This window comes from Berghia stephanieae, chromosome 4, assembly GCF_034508935.2.
Source record: "Berghia stephanieae isolate SIO BIC M18660-M18661 chromosome 4, UCSD_Bste_1.3, whole genome shotgun sequence".
NCBI classification, from domain to species: Eukaryota; Metazoa; Mollusca; class Gastropoda; order Nudibranchia; family Aeolidiidae; genus Berghia; species Berghia stephanieae.
The window spans coordinates 82,230,027-82,251,213 of NC_088363.1; the positions used below are offsets into that span (position 1 = coordinate 82,230,027).

Genomic DNA, 21,187 nt, shown 5'->3' on the forward strand with positions numbered 1-21,187 from the left:
CAATGAATTATCACCTATTGTCTCCAACAAACTGCACATTCACATTGAAATCCCTGATATGATGACAAATATAATATTTATAAAAAGGACTAAACAAAAACAGCTTCAAAAAAGAACAAAATACCAAACAAAGAACGTTTCCAGCTCAAAACCCTTCTTCAGCCAACAACAAACAAAAAAACCCAATGAAAACATAATTACATTACTAAAAATTACAGATTGACGACAGAGACATATTCAGTGCATTTTATTTAGTCATGTATTCATGTTTTCATTGTTTGTTTTTTTGTTGTATCAAGAAGGGTTTTGAGCCCAAAACATTCCCTGTTTGGTATTTTGTTCTTATGTCATGTTATATTCATTTACGTTTATTACTTTTTTACAGTCCCCAGCTTCTAGGAGCTTAGTATCACTTTAACTATTATTTCCATTTTTCACTCTTGATCTTTCTCCTCCTGGTCTTTGGCAAAGTCTGCATCAGGGTAGATGTATTTGTGGGGGTCAGAGATTTTCTTGATGTTTTCTTTGATGACGCGCTCACTACACATCGGACAAGTCTCCTCTGTTTCCAACAACCTTTGAGGCAGAAAAAAAAACAAAAAAACATATAAAGGCAAGTGAGAATGTAATTTTAGTATTAAAAATATTTTTTTAAAAATCAAACAAAAACCATATACAAAACAGTAGGGTGAACAGAAAGTAGTCCTTCAGAACCATTGGGTTCATGCAGCCGGACTTTATCCCGGTTTCTATAGCGTGAAAAGGACAATAGCAATTGCTTGCTACCCTTTGGATAGGACACTTGTCTATCACAAAGTACTTTCCACCAGATCTAACAGACTCAGCTACCCATCCACTGCTGGGGGGACAAGGAGAAATCAGAAAAAAATCTCAACTGCACCCTGGATCGATCTTGGTCTTTTTGTGTGTGAAGCGAGTGCTCGACCAACTGAGCTATCGGGACCCTGGTGTGAAAAGAGCCATGTGAAAGAAAAAAAGATAAAACTAAAAGAAAGTTGGAGATGCAAGGATCAAGAATGGAATGATGAAGCTGCTGAAGATGTGGACTAAAAAATAATGAACAAAAATGAGTTTTACAGCTTCGAAAAAGAACAAAACACCAAACACAAACATTTTGGGCTTAAAACCCTTCTTCAGTCAACAGTTCCTTTTTTTTAGTTATTGGCTGAAGAAGGGTTTTGAGCCCAAAACGTTCCGTGTTTGGTATTTTGTTCCTTTTTCAAAGCTGTTATATACATGTTAGTTCACCACTTTTAAGGATTAAGAATGGAACCCAAACAACCATGTATTGAAATATTACGATTTCTGAGAGTAATTCTCTTTTATTCAAACAGGAGGATGTGTGCTGTCCCATATTGGTGCAGGTTCAAATCCCATCACTGGCCAACTTACCATTGTTTTTGTGTTTGTGCATAAAATACAATCTATTACTGATCTCAATTTTTTTTAAAAACATCTTGAGCTTTTATATAGCGCAATATCCACTAAACCTGCTCAACAGCAACACGTAACATGTAGCATGTTAGGCGATAATAATTTTTTTTCTGACAAGCTGTTAATGGCCAGGTACTCATTTCAAACCTGAATACGGTGAGAGAATTTGAGTAAAGAGCCTTTTCCAAGGACTCAACTATGTGCCGAGCGAGGCTCGAACTGAGGAAGTTCCGATACGAAAGTAAGTGTCATACCACAAGACCACATAGCTGCACTTTAAAAAAAAGAGTAAACAGAAGTTATTGAAGATAAAAATAAATTGAAATGAATATTACTTGAAATCAAACACGAATTTCTGAAGGCTCTCGAAGTCTAATGTAACTGTGGCTGAATTGTTTTGTGGTACGACACTACTCGCCTTCAGCCACTCTAAGCAGTGCAAAGTTGAGTCCTTGGAAAAGGCCCTTTATCCATATTCTCTCACGGCACTGGCCGTTAACAGCATTGTCTGTGTCCAACAAAAACATTATACATGCCTAACAGGCCTCATGTCTTGTCCTATAAGTTAAGTGTTGCTCTTGACTCACGACCCTTTGTAAAGCACTTTTGAGCATGTTTAGTGCATATTGCGATATATAAATGTTTAATTTAAAATTTTTTATTTTTTAAAAATACTGAACTGCTTTACTAATTTATTGAGTAAAAAAATAACAAAACAATTTATTAAAACATTTTGTTACATTTTTTTGTTTGCAGACGTTTGAGTGTTAAATTTTGCAACTTAAATTTTTCCTTATAACCACACAAGGCAAGTGGTGATACATAAAGCACATGTCTACAGCTTTGTTTTGTTTTGTTTTTCCAATCCATAATTTGCTTAATGAGAGTCAATGATAACAGAATAGAAACAAGTGATCGTATGTACGGCTCTGTGGTCTTGTGGTATGACACTTGCTTTTGGATCGGAAAGTCCTGGGTTCGAGCCTCGCTCAGCGCATAGTTGAGTCCTTGGAAAAAGCTCTTTACTCACGTTCTCTCACCATACTCAGATGTAAAATGACTACCTGGCCGTTAACAGCACTGTCTTTGTCTGACAAAAATTGTAATATCACCCAACAGGCATCATCTCCCATCCTACATGTTAAGTGTTGGTGTTGGCCAGGGACCCCTTGTAAAGCGCTTTGAGCATGTTTAGTTCAGAAAAGTGAGTGGAGCAGGCACTTATGTTGGTAACAACAAGATATGAAGTGAGTAGAAAAGTGCCAGAAGACAATAGAGAATAAAAATTTTTTTTCGCGGCGGTGGTGGGGTTTGAACCTGCGACCTTATTGGTACGACAACTCCGCCTGGCAGGTGAGAGCGTGGCTCTACCGTGTGAGCTATCCACAAACACAAAAATATTCGTTTCAAACCCAAAGTCATTTCTAGATCCCTCTCTCACCCACTTCTTGAGACCGCCGATTCGTTCACCACCATCGCGAAGTAATTTTGACCAGCAGTTAAGCTTAATAGCCAATATTCTCATCACAAACATATAACATAGAAACGATTGAGACATTGAGTATGCTCCGGTATATGGGGTGAATTTTTAATTCAGAAAAGTGAGTGGAGCAGGCACTTATGTTGGTAACAACAAGATATGAAGTGAGTAGAAAAGTGCCAGAAGACAATAGAGAATAAAAAAATTTTTTTCGCGGCGGTGGTGGGGTTTGAACCTGCGACCTTATTGGTACGACAACTCCGCCTGGCAGGTGAGAGCGTGGCTCTACCGTGTGAGCTATCCACGAACACAAAAATATTCGTTTCAAACCCAAAGTCATTTCTAGATCCCTCTCTCACCCACTTCTTGAGACCGCCGATTCGTTCACCACCATCGCGAAGTAATTTTGACCAGCAGTTAAGCTTAATAGCCAATATTCTCATCACAAACATATAACATAGAAACGATTGAGACGATTGAGAAAAAAAAATTTTTATTCTCTATTGTCTTCTGGCACTTTTCTACTCACTTCATATCTTGTTGTTACCAACATAAGTGCCTGCTCCACTCACTTTTCTGAATTAAAAATTCACCCCATATACCGGAGCATACTCAATGTCTCAATCGTTTCTATGTTATATGTTTGTGATGAGAATATTGGCTATTAAGCTTAACTGCTGGTCAAAATTACTTCGCGATGGTGGTGAACGAATCGGCGGTCTCAAGAAGTGGGTGAGAGAGGGATCTAGAAATGACTTTGGGTTTGAAACGAATATTTTTGTGTTCGTGGATAGCTCACACGGTAGAGCCACGCTCTCACCTGCCAGGTGGAGTTGTCGTACCAATAAGGTCGCAGGTTCAAACCCCACCACCGCCGCGAAAAAAATTTTTATTCTCTATTGTCTTCTGGCACTTTTCTACTCACTTCATATCCTCTTTGAGCATGTTTAGTGGATATTGTGCAATATCAAAGCTCAATTTGAAAAAAAAATTTTAAAAGCTTACTTGATGAACTCTGTGAAAAGGGCAGGAAAGTCACAGTTAGGGCAAGTGCAGAAATCATCACGGACAACATGGCGTCCCTGTTGAAATAAGAATTTGGACAATGCAATGCAACCAGAGGAAAGAAAATATTGGTTTTTTTTTTTATACAATAACATTGATTTTGATTGGTTAACCCTTGTACACTATTGGACGTTACAATGTTTAAATCTTTACAAATTTTGGGAGAAGACACACACAAAGACTCACACAAACACACACATGCATGCATACATATAAATATATATATATGACGTGTACATATTGGGACACTAGACTAAACCAGTTTTCTTTTGGTGTATAATTTATTTTATTTGTGATATTTAGTGAACCTAAGAGAGTGGTTTTACAGAAGGATGATGAGGATGAGCTGGAGGAAAAGAAGAACAAAAAATAACATACTGGAAGAGCTGGAAGACATGCCAGAGCTATTAAATGTAATGAAAAGAAGAAAACTCAGTTTTTTCGGTCACATATGTCGAAACCCATGCACCCTAAAGGTACAGGGGGAAATGGACGGTAAACGAAGAAGAGGAAGACCTAGGCCTCGTTATATAAAAAAAAATCCTTGAATGGACAGAGATGAATGGAAGAGCATTATATGATATCATTAACAGACGAAGGGAATGGGCAGACTTTTGTCATCGCAGAGTGCGGGCAGCCAACGTCAATGAGGACAACGCTGGATAGTAAGTAAGAGATCAGCATGAGGGGAGAGTTGTGATGACGTTGGTAATGATAATTGTTTATCTCGGACTATTTATTATTCTATAATTGTCACCTTGCCAAATGTCAAGAGAAAAACTACTGAAATATTTGGTAAAACCAGAATGTTCACTCTTCAAATGACGACTTTCATTTTTTACTCACCGTCACCAGACAGTAGGGCAGGTTGTTTTTACAGTCCGTACAAAGCAATTCCGTTTCTGGCAACTGGAAACCACAGACGGGACACGGGGTCAAGGGTTCTTCCTCCTCGGACTTGTCGGGTTTCCTGACAATCATTTCGATTTTGCGCTTGTACTTTAGGTCAATATCGTTGCGATACTCCGGCCTCATCAGCATGGCGGCGTAGCTGAAGGAGGAGTTCTTCAGCCCAGCTCGATGGCACTCGATGACGGTGGAGGTAAGAATGGGTACTATGTCTGGAAAGAGGAAGTAAAAATAGACTAATATCATAGCGGCCAACTTTTCCAAGTGTTAAAACAGGTCACCTACCTAACACACGATACCGGTGTGACCCAAAACAGCAGAATGTTTGGACTATTATATAATATCATCCAGATTTACAGATTTTTTTTCTTCTGCTCCATGTTTCAATATGCTGGTCAAATAAAGCATGATCCTAGGAAAGTCATGGGTCATTTCCATTTTTTTCCCTATAATTCAAAAAATAAATATTAAAAATTGAGCTTTTATATAGCGCAATATCCACTAAACATGCTCAAAGCACTTTACAAGGGGTCCCTGACCAACAGTAACACTTAACATTTAAGACGGGACATGACACCTGTTTGGCGATATTACAATTTTTTTCGGACAGAGACAACGCTGTTAATGACCAGGTACTCATTTTCCACCTGAGTACAGTGAGAGAATGTAGTAAAGAGCCTTTTCCAAGGACTCAATTATGTGCTGAGCGAGGCTCGAACCCAGGACCTGTTGATCCAAAAGTGAGTAACATACCATTAGACCACATAGCTGCACAATTTTTTCTCAGATTTCAAAATGGGGACAGTCCCGATTGTATCAGGCCAGTTGGCCGCCATGCAATATTTTATCTCTTTGATGCGTCGTTTATGATTGTTATGTGCAACTAAGTAGTTTATTGATATGACATCTTCGGATTGAAAGTCCTGGATTCGAATCCCACTATGAGCAGTGCATAATTGAGACCTTGGAAAAGGCTCTTTACTCACATTCTCTCACCATACACAGATGTAAAATGAGTACCTGGCCACTAACAGCATTGCCTCCATCATCGCCAAACAGGCGTCATGTGTCGTCCTACATGTTATTGTTGCAGTTGGCTTTGAGCATGTGGATACTGTGCTATATGAAAGCTCGAGTTATGCTCTTTTGGGTTGGTTTTTTTTTGGTGTATTTCTCTATGAAACATATTGGAATTCATTCCCCAATGCTGGTATCCTGTAAGGTTGAAACAGGAACAGAAAATTTAACTCAATTATAATTAATGAAATTGGATATTCCTAATATTATTATCCTTTCTAGAGATGAATGTATATTATTTCTGAGCTAAAGGAAAAATTAAATTTCATATTTTTGATGATTTGAATTTCAAATTCAATTTCTAGAAATTGATTCTCCTTTTATTGTGTGCTAATCTGGCAAAACCCATTGGATGTCACATGAGCTAGTTTTGTCCGAATAAAGGTGAAAAATGATTATTTGCATGATTTTGGGTTTTTTTTTTTTCACTTCATCGTTTTCATTATCCATCCAACTACATCCACACAAAAGGGTTTTGCCATTTGAAGCTTATATATAATTTTATTTAATTTTTTTTTTTTTCTGAGCAATATTATTGATGTGAAATATTTGTCTTATTTTTAAAAGCAATTTTTTCTGGGTTTTTTTATTTTTTGACCTCCCTCCCTTCAAATGCAAATAACTTCGACCCTAATTAAGATAATTAAAAGAATGTAATTGCAATATGTCCATAAAAGGAGCATCTATTGATATATGTGATAAAATAAGATTTGAATTTTTACTACTGCTGACTTGCTAAATTTGCCAAATCAGCACACATATTGATTTATATTGATTCCAATTAAAGTTTTTAAAAAGTATTTATAGGAGACCATTGGCAAATGGAAAACAAGCCTATCCTATGATTGTAGCCTGATTAGGTTATAAACTCATGATTTTGCATTCTTTGGCAGAGGACAGGTTTTTGTTTTGTTTTTAAGGGTATTACGGCGCTTGCAACATGTTTAGGTCATATCAGTGCCAGTAAAAAGGAAGAAAATTGGATAGTAAAAACATTCTTAATGTACAATTAAAAGCGCTTGAAGAAAAAGTAAGATAAAGGGGAATTGGTTCAAATAGGGAACATATTTAGATTCCAAAAGCACACTATCAGTGTACTTAGTTTAAGATCACCTACAAGTCTCAACCAGACAGCAGCATAGGTCCCACTAGGAGGAATACACTCAAATGTTTACAAATCAATAAAAAAATAACTACATAACAGAGAGATGATTTACAAGGAAAAAAATATCATCTCCCAAAACTATAACTATACATTTGACCGCTCCCTCCCATCCAAGGACTCTGGCCAGGATCAGGACAAAACCAAGTAACCTCATTCCAAGACAAAGACAGAAAGCAATTGGAAAATAGACACAGGGTGATAGAAGACATAGCAAGTACCTCCCTGCCCACAATGAGAGTTCAGGATCCCCACCCAGGCTAAGGACAGGATTTGTCAGCCTGAATGACAGGAGTTCCCACCAGAAAACAGGCCATCTGTGCATTTTACTCTTTTGGAGATGTCAGAGACATTGAGAGAAATTGTTTTTTAAAAGTTAGGCGACTGTAATCGATGCTCACGTGATGGAAACTTGCTGATGTTGTTGGCTACTCGAGTGAGCATCCTGGCACCTTTCAAGTGGTCTCCTCTCTTGACGTGGATCTGTAGAATAATATAGAGACAATAGAAAATAGAAAATGTGTGGTCATCTAAGAGATTTGAAAACTATAGATTAGTGGTTATGCTGATCAAGATAGAATGAAACAATAGATTATTTATAGTTTTAAGCGGTTGGAATGAACTGACACTGCACGATATACAGTGATCAAAGTAAAACAAAATTTTTATAGAGCATCCTGAATATACTCTGAACTTTCTATAAGCTTTATGAAAACTTCAACATTAACATAGTTCTTTAAATATATAAATTAAGGCCAATTATCTGATCCACATGTCTAAGACAACATTCTGGGGCCAATGCTTTTCAAACATGGTCACACATTTAGAATTTGAACATGCTCAAAATAACTGAAAATAGGACTAGGTACAGCAGTCAACGGCTTGATGAGCAATTCATAAAGTTTTCCTAATGTTCCCTCTGTAAATGTATCCGTTCTATAGATGATCGACCATCCAGGGAAATGTATGTAAAGAAAGTAAACCACACCGAGCACAGTGTATATCATGAATATTGTGTTGTGTGAAAGAGTATATATAATAATGTGAAATTGATTGTAAGCTTTAATTTAATTACAAAAACAGATCAAATGAACATTTTGGGTTTCCCTTTATCAACAAAACAGGATGAATGAAACACAACAGATGAAAAGAGTATATATTATATGGATTGACTTGCCTTGACTAAAATGTAGCTGTGTAAAATCATGAGGTTGGTAACCATCTCTGCAGGAATTTTAATCTTATTTTGTTTCAATTCTTGGAACATGCTGAATAACACATCATGAGCATTACGATAGTTGCCTGAAGAAAAAAAAAATGGTAGAGAAATCTCATTTGAAATAATTTCAGAAAAAAATATTAAAGGGTAGTTGAGAAAGGAACTGAATATTAAAAGAAGCTTCTGAGATTAAATATGATAATGCTACAAAGTCCATATCTATACAATCATTATAAATATGACAATGCTATACAATCTAATTTAATCAATATTATCGGATTATAAATCATAAAACTAAAGAATTAACATTTCAAAATAAACTGTAACAAATTAAATTTAATATTATTCTTAACAAAATTAATATCACATTTTTTTTAAAAATCAAAAAATTAGATCATATTTTATTAGATTATAGATTTTCATTTGTAAAATTTGATATAAGATTATTTGTGACAATAAAATGCAACTGGATTATGGAACTAACAAAATGAGAAATGTGAAAGGAGACTAGAGAGTATGAGGATCAAATCCCATCATGCTGAAATCCAAAATGACAATTCATCAAAATCTTCAGCCCAACTATGCAAGCGCCACATGTTTGTTTAAAGTATTTTTAAGCTAAATATTAAAGCCCAATCCCTCCCCTTGACTCCTATAGCATTTGTACAATTTGTCACATTATATGTATATCTAGGGTGAATGACTCCACCATTGGAAGTGCGAGAAATGTGATTTTGAGAGACAAAAAATATATAAACAGTTTGACTTCTGCAATAAAACTTAACACATTTGTTTCGATCAAACATGCTAAGTGTTAGTGCAGAAGTCGGGTTGTTTATACATTTTTCTCTCTCAAAATCACCTCTCTCGCACTTCAAAGGGTGGAGTCACTCATCCTAGATCTCCATATAATGTTACAAATTGTACAAATGTTATACGAGTCAAGACTTCATTTCTTTCTTTCTTCGTCTCCAAAACAACGACATACCAGCACTTTGTTCCTCCCGTGCAATGATGATGGCCGTTCTGGCAGCTTCTCCGTATTTCTTCAGTGCCATATACAATCTGAATAGGTACTTGGCATCCTGCCACAGGAAATGGTTGGTACACACAAAAAAAAAAACAAGAGTGATATTCATCAAATTTGATATCCTAGATTTTAAGTGATGTATTCGTGTTTTTACTATTTTTGTTATTGACTTAAGAAGGGTTTTGAGCACGAAATGTTCCGTATTTGATATTTTGTTCTTCTTCAAAGTTGTTATATTCATTTTTGTTCATTACTTGATGTGTCGTCTTAATTTAAAATGATAATGATACTTCAGTACAACATAAACCGAGAAGGAAAGAGTAATGATTCTGCCATTTTCACAAGGAGTAAAAGCAAAATAAAAAATAATATTACATACTTCCTATTTGCCAACAGACAAACGGTTGTCATTTTTATTGAGTCTGATGAAATTCTAAATAGTTTCATAATTCATCTTCCTCTGTTTTTATTTTATTTTTGTTGTTTTTAAAAATAACACTCTGCATTAAGAGAACCTAGTCCCCTCTCTCTCTCTTTCATCCAATAAATCCCTAGCCATTCTACACTAAAACTTCAACCCTCATCAATTCTCATTTACATTTCAAGACATAAATGCAATATCCAACTATAACCAACTGATTAAAACCTAATAATAAGAAATGAAGTGAGTAGAAAAGTGCCAGAAGAAAATAGAGAATAAAAACTTTGCAATGATGTGGGTTCGACCCCAGGACTCGACTGTTTTGGCATCTCTGCCTGGCCACGAGAGGGATACTCTACAATTGACACAAAGTTTTTATTCTCTATTGTCTTCTGGCACTTTTCTACTCACTTCATTTCTTGTTATCATCAAAACAAGTGTCTACTCCACTCACATTTCTGGATGAAAACTTACCTTGGGCGTCCCATCAATGTCTCCCATTAGGAAGTCCACAAGTTGTTTGGTAAGTAGGTCATCATTGGCCCTGCCCACCGTCTCGATGGCCAACTCTATGGCTTGGCCGTCTTCTGAATTACTCTTGAGAAAATGCTTCATTGCCTGGAATCAAACATAACCCAATTGTAAATAACACACAATGAATTTGATTGTGTTTAGGGTTCAACGCCACTGCGTTACTTAACTGAAAAAAATTGTGGTGCAAATTTGAAGACTCATAAGAACATTGGCGTATGTGTCAATTAAAATTTTTATATAAATATATAAAGGGAGATTTGTATGTTTATTGCATGTGCTCCAATAGTCATGACGAGAGAAACAATGACACCACAAAGGACGGACTCACTTTTAATTTACTCAATTCCAGCCCTCTACCTTAGGCTGTCCAAAATCCCCCCGTCAATTTTTGGTACTTAATAAATAAAAATAAAATAAATTTCTTTTATTCATCCCTAAGGGGAAAATTGTCTCTAGGGTCTATTCAAAGGGAAGACTGGAATAACCGAGGTGTCAAAAGCTAGGTGACTTGCTCAAGGCCACACAGTGCAATAGGGTAGTCAAACTCGGTACCTTTTGAGTAAGAAGCAAAGACCATATCGCTCAGCCACGCTGTTTAATTGTTTATAAAATGAAATCCACATTGGCTCACTCTAAAAGACAATTGGCATGAATGTCATTTAATTCAACGACGATTAACATGTAAAAATCTAAAAAAAACAGTAGCTTGTATAATATGCCTATAATTTGCATCATAAAAATATATATATAATGATGGGATAGAAGTAACCAAGGTCAAATACCGATAAAGACGGTGTTGGGGTGCAGTGAGTTAAAACAAATAACTTAAATCGCAGTTACCTCTCACAGGATTCACCGTTTTTTATTTCTTTTCAAAATGAAGATATTGAAACATGTTCGGAGCAAGAAATTTTATCTTTTGAATAAATAAAAAGCCGAGATTAAAATTAGGGAAAACTTTAATCCAATTAAAGTATTTTCTTCCATAAAGATGATAAAACACTGAATAACAGACCTTTGGATAGAGGCCACTGAAAAGATAGAATTTTCCAGCCAAGAGGTGGTTGTTCTCGTTGTCAAAATATACAGCTATAGACTTGTAATCCTCTGGGGTGGCATCAGAACCTAAGGGATGTACACCATAAAATGTAACAGAGTATAATAATAAATAGCACTTATAATGGCGTTTTACCTTGTGTTGTTTTGTTTTTGTTTTTAATGGTTTTACGGCGCTTGCAACACATTAAGGTCATATCTGCGCAAGTAAAAAGGAAGAAAATGGGATAGTAAAAAGTTCTAGAATTACAATTAAAGCATCCAAGAATAAGGCAGACAAAGAGGAATTGCTTCAAATAGGGAACAGATGTAGATTCCAAGAGCACACTATCAGTGTACTTAGTTTGAGATCCTAAATTATCATCCAGACACAAACACAGGTCCCCACTAAGAGGAATACACTCAAATGTTTACAAATCATATATAATACATAAACAAAACATAATACAGCGCATAACAGAGAGATGATTTACAAGGAAAAAAATATCATCTCCCAAAACTAACATTTAACAGTTTCCCTCCCAGCCAGGGCCAGGACAAAACCAAGTAATCTCATTCCAAGACAAAGACAGAAAGCATGTTGGAAGACAGACATAGGGGGATAGAAGACACAGTATGTACCTCTCTACCCAGTAAGGGAACCCCACCCAGTTTTACCTTGTGTAAACATGGACAAACTGGAGCTTTTATATAGCGCAATATCCGTTAAACATACTCAGTACGTTTTACAAGGGGTCCCTGGCACACAGGAATACAACATGTAGGATGGGACACGATGTGTCTGTTAGGCAATTTTTCCCATTTTTTTTTCCAACTTAGACAATGCTGTAATGTATAAGCCATTAAGGTATCATTTTCACCTGAGTGCGGTGAGAGAGTGAGTAAGAGCATTTCAAAGGACTCAACTATAATGACACTTGAGACTTTGATCTGAAGGCGAGTGTCAAAATCCATAGACCATATATCCCTACAAGACTACGAATAAATTCATTTGCTTTCAAACAACAAAGAAAGGTGCCCTTTACGATTAGCACAAGATAATGATTGTGAAGATATATATGAGTAAATTCTAAAAATAGGCTTATATTTAAGTTCGATCAAAAACAAAACAACAAAAAAATAAATAAAAGAAAAAAATGTGTTGGATTTTACATTCGTATGTATCATTAATGAAAATTTAATAAATATAAATAACAACAGCGATAATACAAAGATGAACAAAGATTAGGAGGAGGATGAAGAGAAGGAAGAGCAAAGATAGAGCAGGAGGAGGGTGGATAAGAAGAAGAAGAAGAAGAAGAAGAAGAAGAAGAAGAAGAAGAAGAAGAAGAAGAAGAAGAAGAAAAGAAAAGAACAAGAAAAGAACAAGAAAAGAACAAAGAAGAAGAAGAAAGAAGAAGAAGAAGAAGAAGAAGAAAAGAAGAAAGAGAAGAAAAGAAAGAAAAGAAGAACAAGAAGAAAAGAAAGAAGAAAGAAGAGAACAAGAAGAACAAGAAGAAAAGAAGAAAAGAAGAAAAGAAGAACAAGAAGAAAAGAAGAAAAGAAGAACAAGAAGAAAAAGAAAGAGAACAAGAAGAACAAGAAAACGAAAACAACAGACAAAAAAAGAACAAGAAGAACAAAGAACAAGAAGAACAAAAAACAAGAAAACAAGAAACGAACAAGAAGAACAAGAAGAACAAGAAACAAGAAGACAAGGAAGCCAACAAAAGATCAAAGAAAGAAGAACAAGAAAACAAGAAGAACAGAAGAACAGTAAGAACAAGAAGAACAGAAGAAAAGAAAAGAAGAAACAAGAAGAACAAGACAGAAACACAAAGAATTAAGACAAACATAAGAACAATAGAAGAAAGATAGAGATCAAGAAGAACAAGAAAAAATAAAAGAAAAAAGACTGAACAACAGACAGCCCAAAGACAGAAAGAGACAAGAAATCAAGACAGAAGAGACAAGAGATGATAGGAAAAGAAGATAAGAAGAAGAAAACTAGAATAAAGAAGAATAAGAAATCATAAAAAGATGAAGAACAAAGAATAGGACAGAAGAAACAGAAAAATAACAAAAAGAAAGAATAAATAAAAAATAAAAGAAAAAGAAGAAGAAGGAAGAAGAAAAATAGAAGAAAGAAAAAAAGAAGCAAGGAAGAAGAAGATTAAGAAAAGAAGAAGGAAGAAAGACGAAAGAACGAAGAGAAGACAGATAGACGAAGAAGAGATAGAAGGATGCCAGCTAGAGAAGAAGAGAAGAATGGAAGAAGAAGAAGAAGAAGAAGAAAGATGGAAGAAGACAAATGAAGAAAAGAAGAAAGAAGAAAGAGAGAGAAGAAAAGCAAGAAGAAGAAGAAGAAGAAGAAGAAGAAGAAGAAGAAGAAGAAGAAGAAGAGAAGAAGAAGAAGAAGAAGAAGAAGAAGAAAAAGAAGAAGAAGAAGAAGAAGAAGAAGAAGAAGAAGAAGAAGAAGAAGAAGAAGAAGAAGAAGAAGAAGAAGAAGAAGAAGAAGAAGAAGAAGAAGAAGAAGAAGAAGAAGAAGAAGAAGAAGAAGAAGAAGAAGAAGAAGAAGAAGAAGAAGAAGAGAAGAAGAAGAAGAAGAAGAAAAGAAGAAGAAGAAGAAAGAAGAGAAGAAGAAGAAGAAGAAGAAGAAGAAGAAGAAGAAGAAGAAGAAAGAAGAAGAAGAAGAAGAGAAGAAGAAGAAGAAGAAGAAGAAGAAGAAGAAGAAGAAGAAGAAGAAGAAGAAGAAGAAGAAGAAGAAGAAGAAGAAAAGAAGAAGAAGAAGAGAGAAAGAAGAAGAAGAAGAAAAGAAGAAGAAGAAGAAGAAGAAGAAAGAAGAGAAGAAGAGAAGAAGAAGAAGAGAGAAAAGAAGAAGAAGAAGAAGAAAAGAAGAAGAAGAAGAAGAAGAAGAGGAAGAAGAAGGGAAGAGAGAAGAAGAGCGGAAGAAGAAGAACAATAACAACGAACAAACAACAATCAAAACACAACAATAAAACAACAATCACAACAACAACAACAACAACACTTACAACAACAACAACAACAACAACAATTATAACAACACCAACAACACCACATAATCAACCTATAATATCAGCATAGATTTCCATCTGCCTATGCTGCTGAGCCAACTGAAAAGCTTCATCATTGCAATGGGACATGACCAGGAATTGAATGGCAGAGCCGTAGTCGTTCAATCGTTGGAAGAATCTGTCATTGTTTTTAAAAAAGAAGTTTCATCATTATTCTGTAAAGGTGGAGGACAAATCTAGCCACTAAGCAATTTTTTAGACAAGCTTAACACTTGACAATTTAGAGAAAGTATAGATGTTCATTAAATAGGTTAAAAATAAAATTTTTTAAAATGTAAAAACTGACCTTGCAACCATCTTTGCTCCCTCAACTGACTGGGTCTCCCTCACAATATTCACAGCTTCTTCCGGATTTTGTAGATGATCCAAGTTGATTCTGTTGTGAAATATTTGTATTACAGAATATAGCATTTCTCTTCTTTTTCAAATGTGTTTATTTTGATAACATTATTCATTTTAAATACAGATTAAGTTATTTTTCAGACCATAATTCAGTGATCCAGTATAAATTCCTTTTAAAAAATATATAAATTTTCCCAAATATTTTGTTTTAAATATAAAAATAAATAAAAAAGAAAACAAGAACAAATTTTGGAGCAATACAAACAATTAAATACAATATATCATTTTATAACACAATCCTACCCTCGTGCCATGAATGAACTTTTCTTGAAAAATCAAATTCATTGGAGAAATGTCCCCCCCAAACATACCTGATGACGTTATCCCACTCCTTGGCCATCTTGTATGCCTCAGCCGCATCTTTGTAGCGGCCATCTGCCTCTTTAGCCTTGGCATACTGGGCGTGGATTTTTGGGGATGTGATCTTGGTCAGCAACTCACCAACCTTGCTCCTATGCAAACAAATCAGAATTTTATTCCCAGAGGCAGACACTGATACTACCAAGAGCAATGACACAACTTGCAACGAGGCGAAAAAAACAAACTAATAAAAGATATTCTAATAAAAGATGACATAAATAGTTACATAAAAGTGATGAGTGATAATAAGTTTCAATATAGGGGCAGTGTGGCTCAGCAGTACAGTCTTTGCTTCGTACCCGAAAGGTACCAAGTTCAATCACCCGCCTCTGCGCTGTGTAGCCTTGAGCAAGTCACCTCGCCCTAGATTAATTTGCGGCGCTGCACTGTGGCTGACGCCTAGGTTATTCCAGTCTTCCTTTGGAATAGACCCTAGAAACAAATTTCCCCTATAGGATGAATAAAGGAAATTTTATTTATTTTTTATTGTGGAGTCGGTAGCTGAATCATCCCATGCATAATGAGTGTGACACCTGAATGGATTGATGTCAATTTTTTAGTCATGAAATTGTGCATTATCTATATCACCTCACTTGCTTCAAATGTGAATGAGTACCTCACATTAAGTTGTAATTATTTCAAACAAATAGAAAACCAATGCAAAATGTGTAGCTGGTACATTTGAAATGAAAATTTGATTTAATAGTGCCAAGCATGGAAATAAATATAGCACTGTTCAGGGTGGAAACATTGAAATGTATGTACAGAAATGTGCAATATTTTAAATTCTTTATAAAGTTTTCAAATACAAGAGAAAACAATAATATATAGCACAGCCCGTACCAGTTTTTACATCGGATGTAAACAGACGCAGCTTTATCGTAATACTGGCCTTGTTCATAGAGTTGTGCAGCATCGCTCCATTGCTGAGAGAAAAAGAAAAATAAAACTCCATAGAAGATTTGCCTTTGAATAAGGATCACTTTAAAAGGTTAAAGATGAATCATAAAAAGTCACAAATAAATTGCATCTATCATTTGATGGAGTCAAAATGTCCATTGGATGGAGTCAAAATGTTCACAAAATGGTATTGCACTAGTTCCAATTTTTAAAAATTTATTTTTCAAAAATTATTTTTTTTTGGACAAGATAATTTGATGATAAATGTTCTTGAAGATGCTATAATACTTCTTATTCCAAGATTTTAAAAAGGAAATAGTAACAAAGACAGTGACTTTACAGTTGTTGGGCTCAAGATTTGGTTTCCTGAATGCTGGATTCATAATCTCAGAGGACAGTTCCAGAACTCAAATAATAAAAAAATAGCCATGTAAGTTACCATCCAAACAGAACACTATTTCTAAAAAAAAGTAGTCCTTCAGAGCCATTGAACCCATGGAGTTGGAGTTTATCCCGGTTTCTATAGCGTGAAACGGACAATAGCAATTGCTTGATACCCTTTGGATAGGATGCTGGTCTATCACAAAGTACTTTCCATCAAATCTATCAGACCCAGCTACCCAATCACTGCTGGGTGGACAACGGGGTCAGAAAAAAATCTTGACTGCCCCCAGGTTCGATCCCCATCCCTTTGCTTGTGAAGCGAGTGCTCTAACAACTGAGCTCACAACACACTATTTCTAGACAGTTTCCATCACATTTAACTAAAAAACTCCACGACTGTATCAGCTCTACCAATTTAGATACAATGACATCAATAAGGAACTAAGACTAATATTAAATGTCATACCTTCATGCTCTCCAAAATAGCAGCACATTCCTTTTTCAAAATCTTTCCGGGCATTTTGGTTGCCATGGAAACACCCCTGATGATATCACATAAAAGCGTTTCATTAGTTTGTCATTGTGGACAGAAAATCAAAGTGTTCAAGCAAAACCTCTGGATTATCAAACATGTCAGATTTAAACTGGTGAGGACAATAGGTGTTTGGAGGAAAATTGCATTTAAGAACAATAAAACATTATCATTATTATTATTATCATCATCATCATTATTTATCATTATTATTATTATTATTATTATTAGTATATATTATTATTATTATTAGTATAGTGTAGTATGTAGTAGTAGTAGTAGTAGTTAGTAGTAGTAGTAGTAGTAGTAGTAGTAATAGTAGTAGTAGTAGTAGTAGTAGTAGTAGTAGTAGTAGTAGTAGTAGTAGTAGTAGTAGTAGTAGTAGTAGTATGAGTATTATTATTATCATCATCATCATCACCATCGCCGTCGCCGTCGTCATCATCATGAATTTTCACTGGACATTCCGTGAGCTGAAACTTAATAGAAGGGGGTGCGAAAAATTTTGAAAAAAAAATAATAGACAGGTGGGCCCCATCAATTTGACTCAGTAGAGTAATACATATATGAAAGACACAAATGGTTGAATACCAAAGAGACACTACAAACCTTCTGATGTCCCCCACCCTGATAGACATTCTGGCAATACCAGCTGCACACACTTCATCATGTTCTCTCTCAGCCTCGTTCTGGGTGATTCCCTTCTCGTAGTGAGACAAGGCATTCATGTAGTCTCCTGTGAACTCCAGCTGTTGGGCGTACTCTCTGGAGATGTATGGGATCTGCTCTGGTGCCAAAGCTTTGGCAAGTTGAAGGGCACTGTCCCAATGAAGGAGATCTCTTCTCATCTGAAAGATTTTATGGGAAAACTCATAAAAACAAAGTTTTATAATTGAATCCTAAGACTTTCACAATAAAAGAAAACAAAAATAAATCCTGCCTCATACGAAGAAACAAAATAAAGAAGTTGAGGTGGCAGAAATGAGTATGTTGAAATGGTCACTAGGCTGGACAAGAAAAGATAAAATGAGAAATGAAAGAATTCTAAGGCTGACTGATGTGAAGAATGTATCAATAAAGAGGAGAGAAGATTGAAATGGTTCGGACATGTGAAAAGAGACAAGAGAGGGAGTATGTGGGAAGGAAAGTATTGGATATACAATTAGCGGGAAAGATAAAAAAGGGATGCCCAAAGACCAGATGGTGGGATAGGGTAAAGGACGATATGAAAGAACTTGGCCTGGTTTCGAAAGTGGGGCTATGTGGTCTTGTGATATGACATTCGCCTTTGGACGAGGAGATACTGGGTGGTAGCGAATCGGCTTCGGTCGAGGACCTGCCTCACGGCAAAGTCGCTTCATCAGTGGGGACTTTCCACCTGTCCCACACGTACCCAATGTGGGTTAAACCCCGAAACTGGAGGAAGATGATGCTCTGAACCGAGATGCATGGAGATGTGGCATTCATTAGGGAAACCCTGCAAAATGCGAGATAAGCTGAAAGAAGAAGAAAAATAATAAATACTGCCTGTCTGATAGAAATCTATCACATTAGAGTCATAAGCAGAGAGGAAAGGGAAGTTGTTGAGTTGAAGAATGAAATATTTATTTTGTTTGCTAATTCCAGACAATTCACATCAGGGAAAAATGGAGAATTCATGGCCATTAATTTTGAAAGCCAGAGTGTGTAATGTGAAGTGTGAAACACCAACTCATTAAATTTAACCATTTCACAATAAAATTCTCACAATTCAAAACTGTTTTGTTTGTTTTTTGCCTTTATTTACTTTACTTGTTTATTAAAGTGTGTTTTAATCTTTCATTGCACAAAATGGTTGCACAAAGCATAGAATATCTTTAAAATATCTGACCCTCCGCCTCGAAGCGGTATTAAGTCGGGATTTGGAAAACGAAGAAAACCGGTTTTAAAGTGGAAATGGTCAAAATTATCAAATTTCAGTTTTTGGTTGTTTCAGAAACTACAATCATTTTTCTACATGAAAACATAATAATTCAACATAAATATTGACGATAAGTTATATAAATTTCAAGTTTTAAAATGCAACTATCAGTGACACATTCAAAACGAGAGTTGACTTTCTCTCAGAGAGCCACCCTTTCCAAGGCTTAGTAATACCGAGTCTTTTTCTCCACCAATACCGTGTAAGATATCACAGCAAAGGGCGTGTCTTTATCTATCTCAGAGAAAGCATGACTGTTTCCACAATGTCATGGTTCAACCAATAATGAACTTTAAAAACTGTAAACAAGTCTAGGTTTTTCCCTGACAACCTTACAAATGAATGATTCTGATTGGTCAACTCTCATCACATGCGCTGTGGCTGTAGGCCATAATGCTCGGGCGATGCTTCATGAAGTCAGCATGCGTGTGTTACATATGTGTGTGTTTGTGCATTTTGATACACACCACGTGCTTTTACTTCTTTGTCTAGCTGCATTGGTGATCGAGGTGGGGTCCTCTTTTGTTCCTCTTTTTTTTTTTTATTCATGAAATTATAGGACATTCTAAGACTTAATAGGACAACAGTACACTTACACTTACAGTTACAGAGATTGTTGTAGGATAAACATTTAATTTTAAGGGAGGGGCGACACCTGAAACTATTTTCAAGAATAATGGCTATATCCAATATCTTTTTATATTGGGACATTGCCTATGATCAATGGATTCGAACCATGTGATTTATTTCGGTGGGCGTGTCCGGTTGCCATGGTGACGGCCGCCATCTTGGATTTTACTCTTCTCTGGGTGCTACTTTTAAAAGTTACTTTCTCAATAAGTTTCCATGGAATTTTCTTGAAATTTTGCATGGTTGTATTTTTGTATATTATAAAAAAAAATACAGAGCATTTTTTAAATATTTTTAATAGATTTTTATTTATAAATTTTTAAAAAAAATAATTTTTCGGTATGATAAAAATCATGTTTTTTGACATAAAAATGTCAATTTTTCAAAAAATAATAAAGATATTTAAAATTCCTTCTGTATGATTTTAGATAATCACTATAGCTCTAGACATGCAAAGTTTTAAACAAATTGATTGATAAATGACAAAATAAGATAAAAAAGATTGTTAAAAAATGTCATTTTGAGAAAAACGAGATCAAAGATAACAATGAATGAAAATAATAAGACAAAACGGTACAACCAGCTCAAAACATACCAGCACCGTATGAGGGTCCCCCGTGTTCTTTTTCTGCCTCCCTCTGGGCTTTTTCACGGGTCTGAGCTTTCATTTTGCCTCTTTTTTTTCTCTTTATGTTAAGCAACCCTTATGCTTTGGTCAAGTCTTTTTGACTCTGCTTCCTGACTCAACATCTGGGAGTGTTCTCCCAGTCCACCGATGCTCAAAGACACTTTCAGGGATGTTATTTCTGTTGGACCAAAATTATACTCTGCACCAAACTCAACTTTTTTCAGGGAATGGAAGTATGTTTTATGGCATCTTGACCAAACAGAATTATGAAACCTTTCGTTTGGATTTTGTGCTGTCTTCATCTCACAACAAAATCATATACAGGCTTCAAGTGCTCATGAAGCAAATCAAAATTCAAAGGTGTATGTAGACGCTGCTTGTGTCAACAGGATACACATGGGCAGCAATATATTTTTTATAAAAGCATCTGGAGTCCGGTTCAGGAGGACAATACTTATGTTGAGGGGAGTCATTGGTGGAATAACCGTGGTAAAGACCGGCAAGAATAGCCCATCTCATTTCTTTCCGCTGCGGCATTGCTTGGAATCGCTTTATCATAATACTACTTTCACACACCCAATTCCAATCAAAGATTTGTGGCCACGGATCAACCATGAGCCATCATAACTTTCTTGCTTTCTTGGCTTATGTAGCATATAATTGTTGCCAACGTTTGGATTTTTTGGTCACTTTAGGTATATTTATAATAATCCAGTAAAAATTGGAAATATTTAGAGATAATTAACGTGAATACGTGTCAAAATTTGATAAAACAATTGATCAATCGGAATGTAAACAAATCGTAGTAAAAGTAATAGTAATAGAGGCGAACTTTCACCCTGACTCAACATCCAATCCCTGACGCGGAGTCGGAGGTCGAGAACAAGGTCAGCCAATCAGATCGCA

General features: G+C 35.7%; 1 protein-coding gene across 2 annotated transcripts in view; it reads right to left on the bottom strand.

The window, feature by feature from the left end:
- Positions 1-304: 304 nt before the first annotated feature.
- The window catches only part of LOC144971374 (WD repeat-containing protein 19-like), a 47,584-nt gene continuing 26,701 nt past the window's right edge, over positions 305-21,187 (bottom strand). For both annotated transcript variants that reach the window (XM_078912175.1, XM_078912174.1), the window contains exons 22-35: positions 17,673-17,911; positions 16,998-17,073; positions 16,091-16,173; positions 15,199-15,339; positions 14,772-14,861; positions 14,479-14,603; positions 11,368-11,477; positions 10,293-10,436; positions 9,356-9,452; positions 8,326-8,450; positions 7,550-7,631; positions 4,847-5,121; positions 3,941-4,017; positions 305-576 (exon numbers count right to left, since the gene is read on the bottom strand). In XM_078912175.1, the coding sequence (XP_078768301.1) occupies positions 435-576; positions 3,941-4,017; positions 4,847-5,121; positions 7,550-7,631; positions 8,326-8,450; positions 9,356-9,452; positions 10,293-10,436; positions 11,368-11,477; positions 14,479-14,603; positions 14,772-14,861; positions 15,199-15,339; positions 16,091-16,173; positions 16,998-17,073; positions 17,673-17,911 (1,806 nt within the window). In that variant the 3' untranslated portion in view covers positions 305-434. The remainder of the gene's footprint in view (positions 577-3,940; positions 4,018-4,846; positions 5,122-7,549; positions 7,632-8,325; positions 8,451-9,355; positions 9,453-10,292; positions 10,437-11,367; positions 11,478-14,478; positions 14,604-14,771; positions 14,862-15,198; positions 15,340-16,090; positions 16,174-16,997; positions 17,074-17,672; positions 17,912-21,187) is intronic.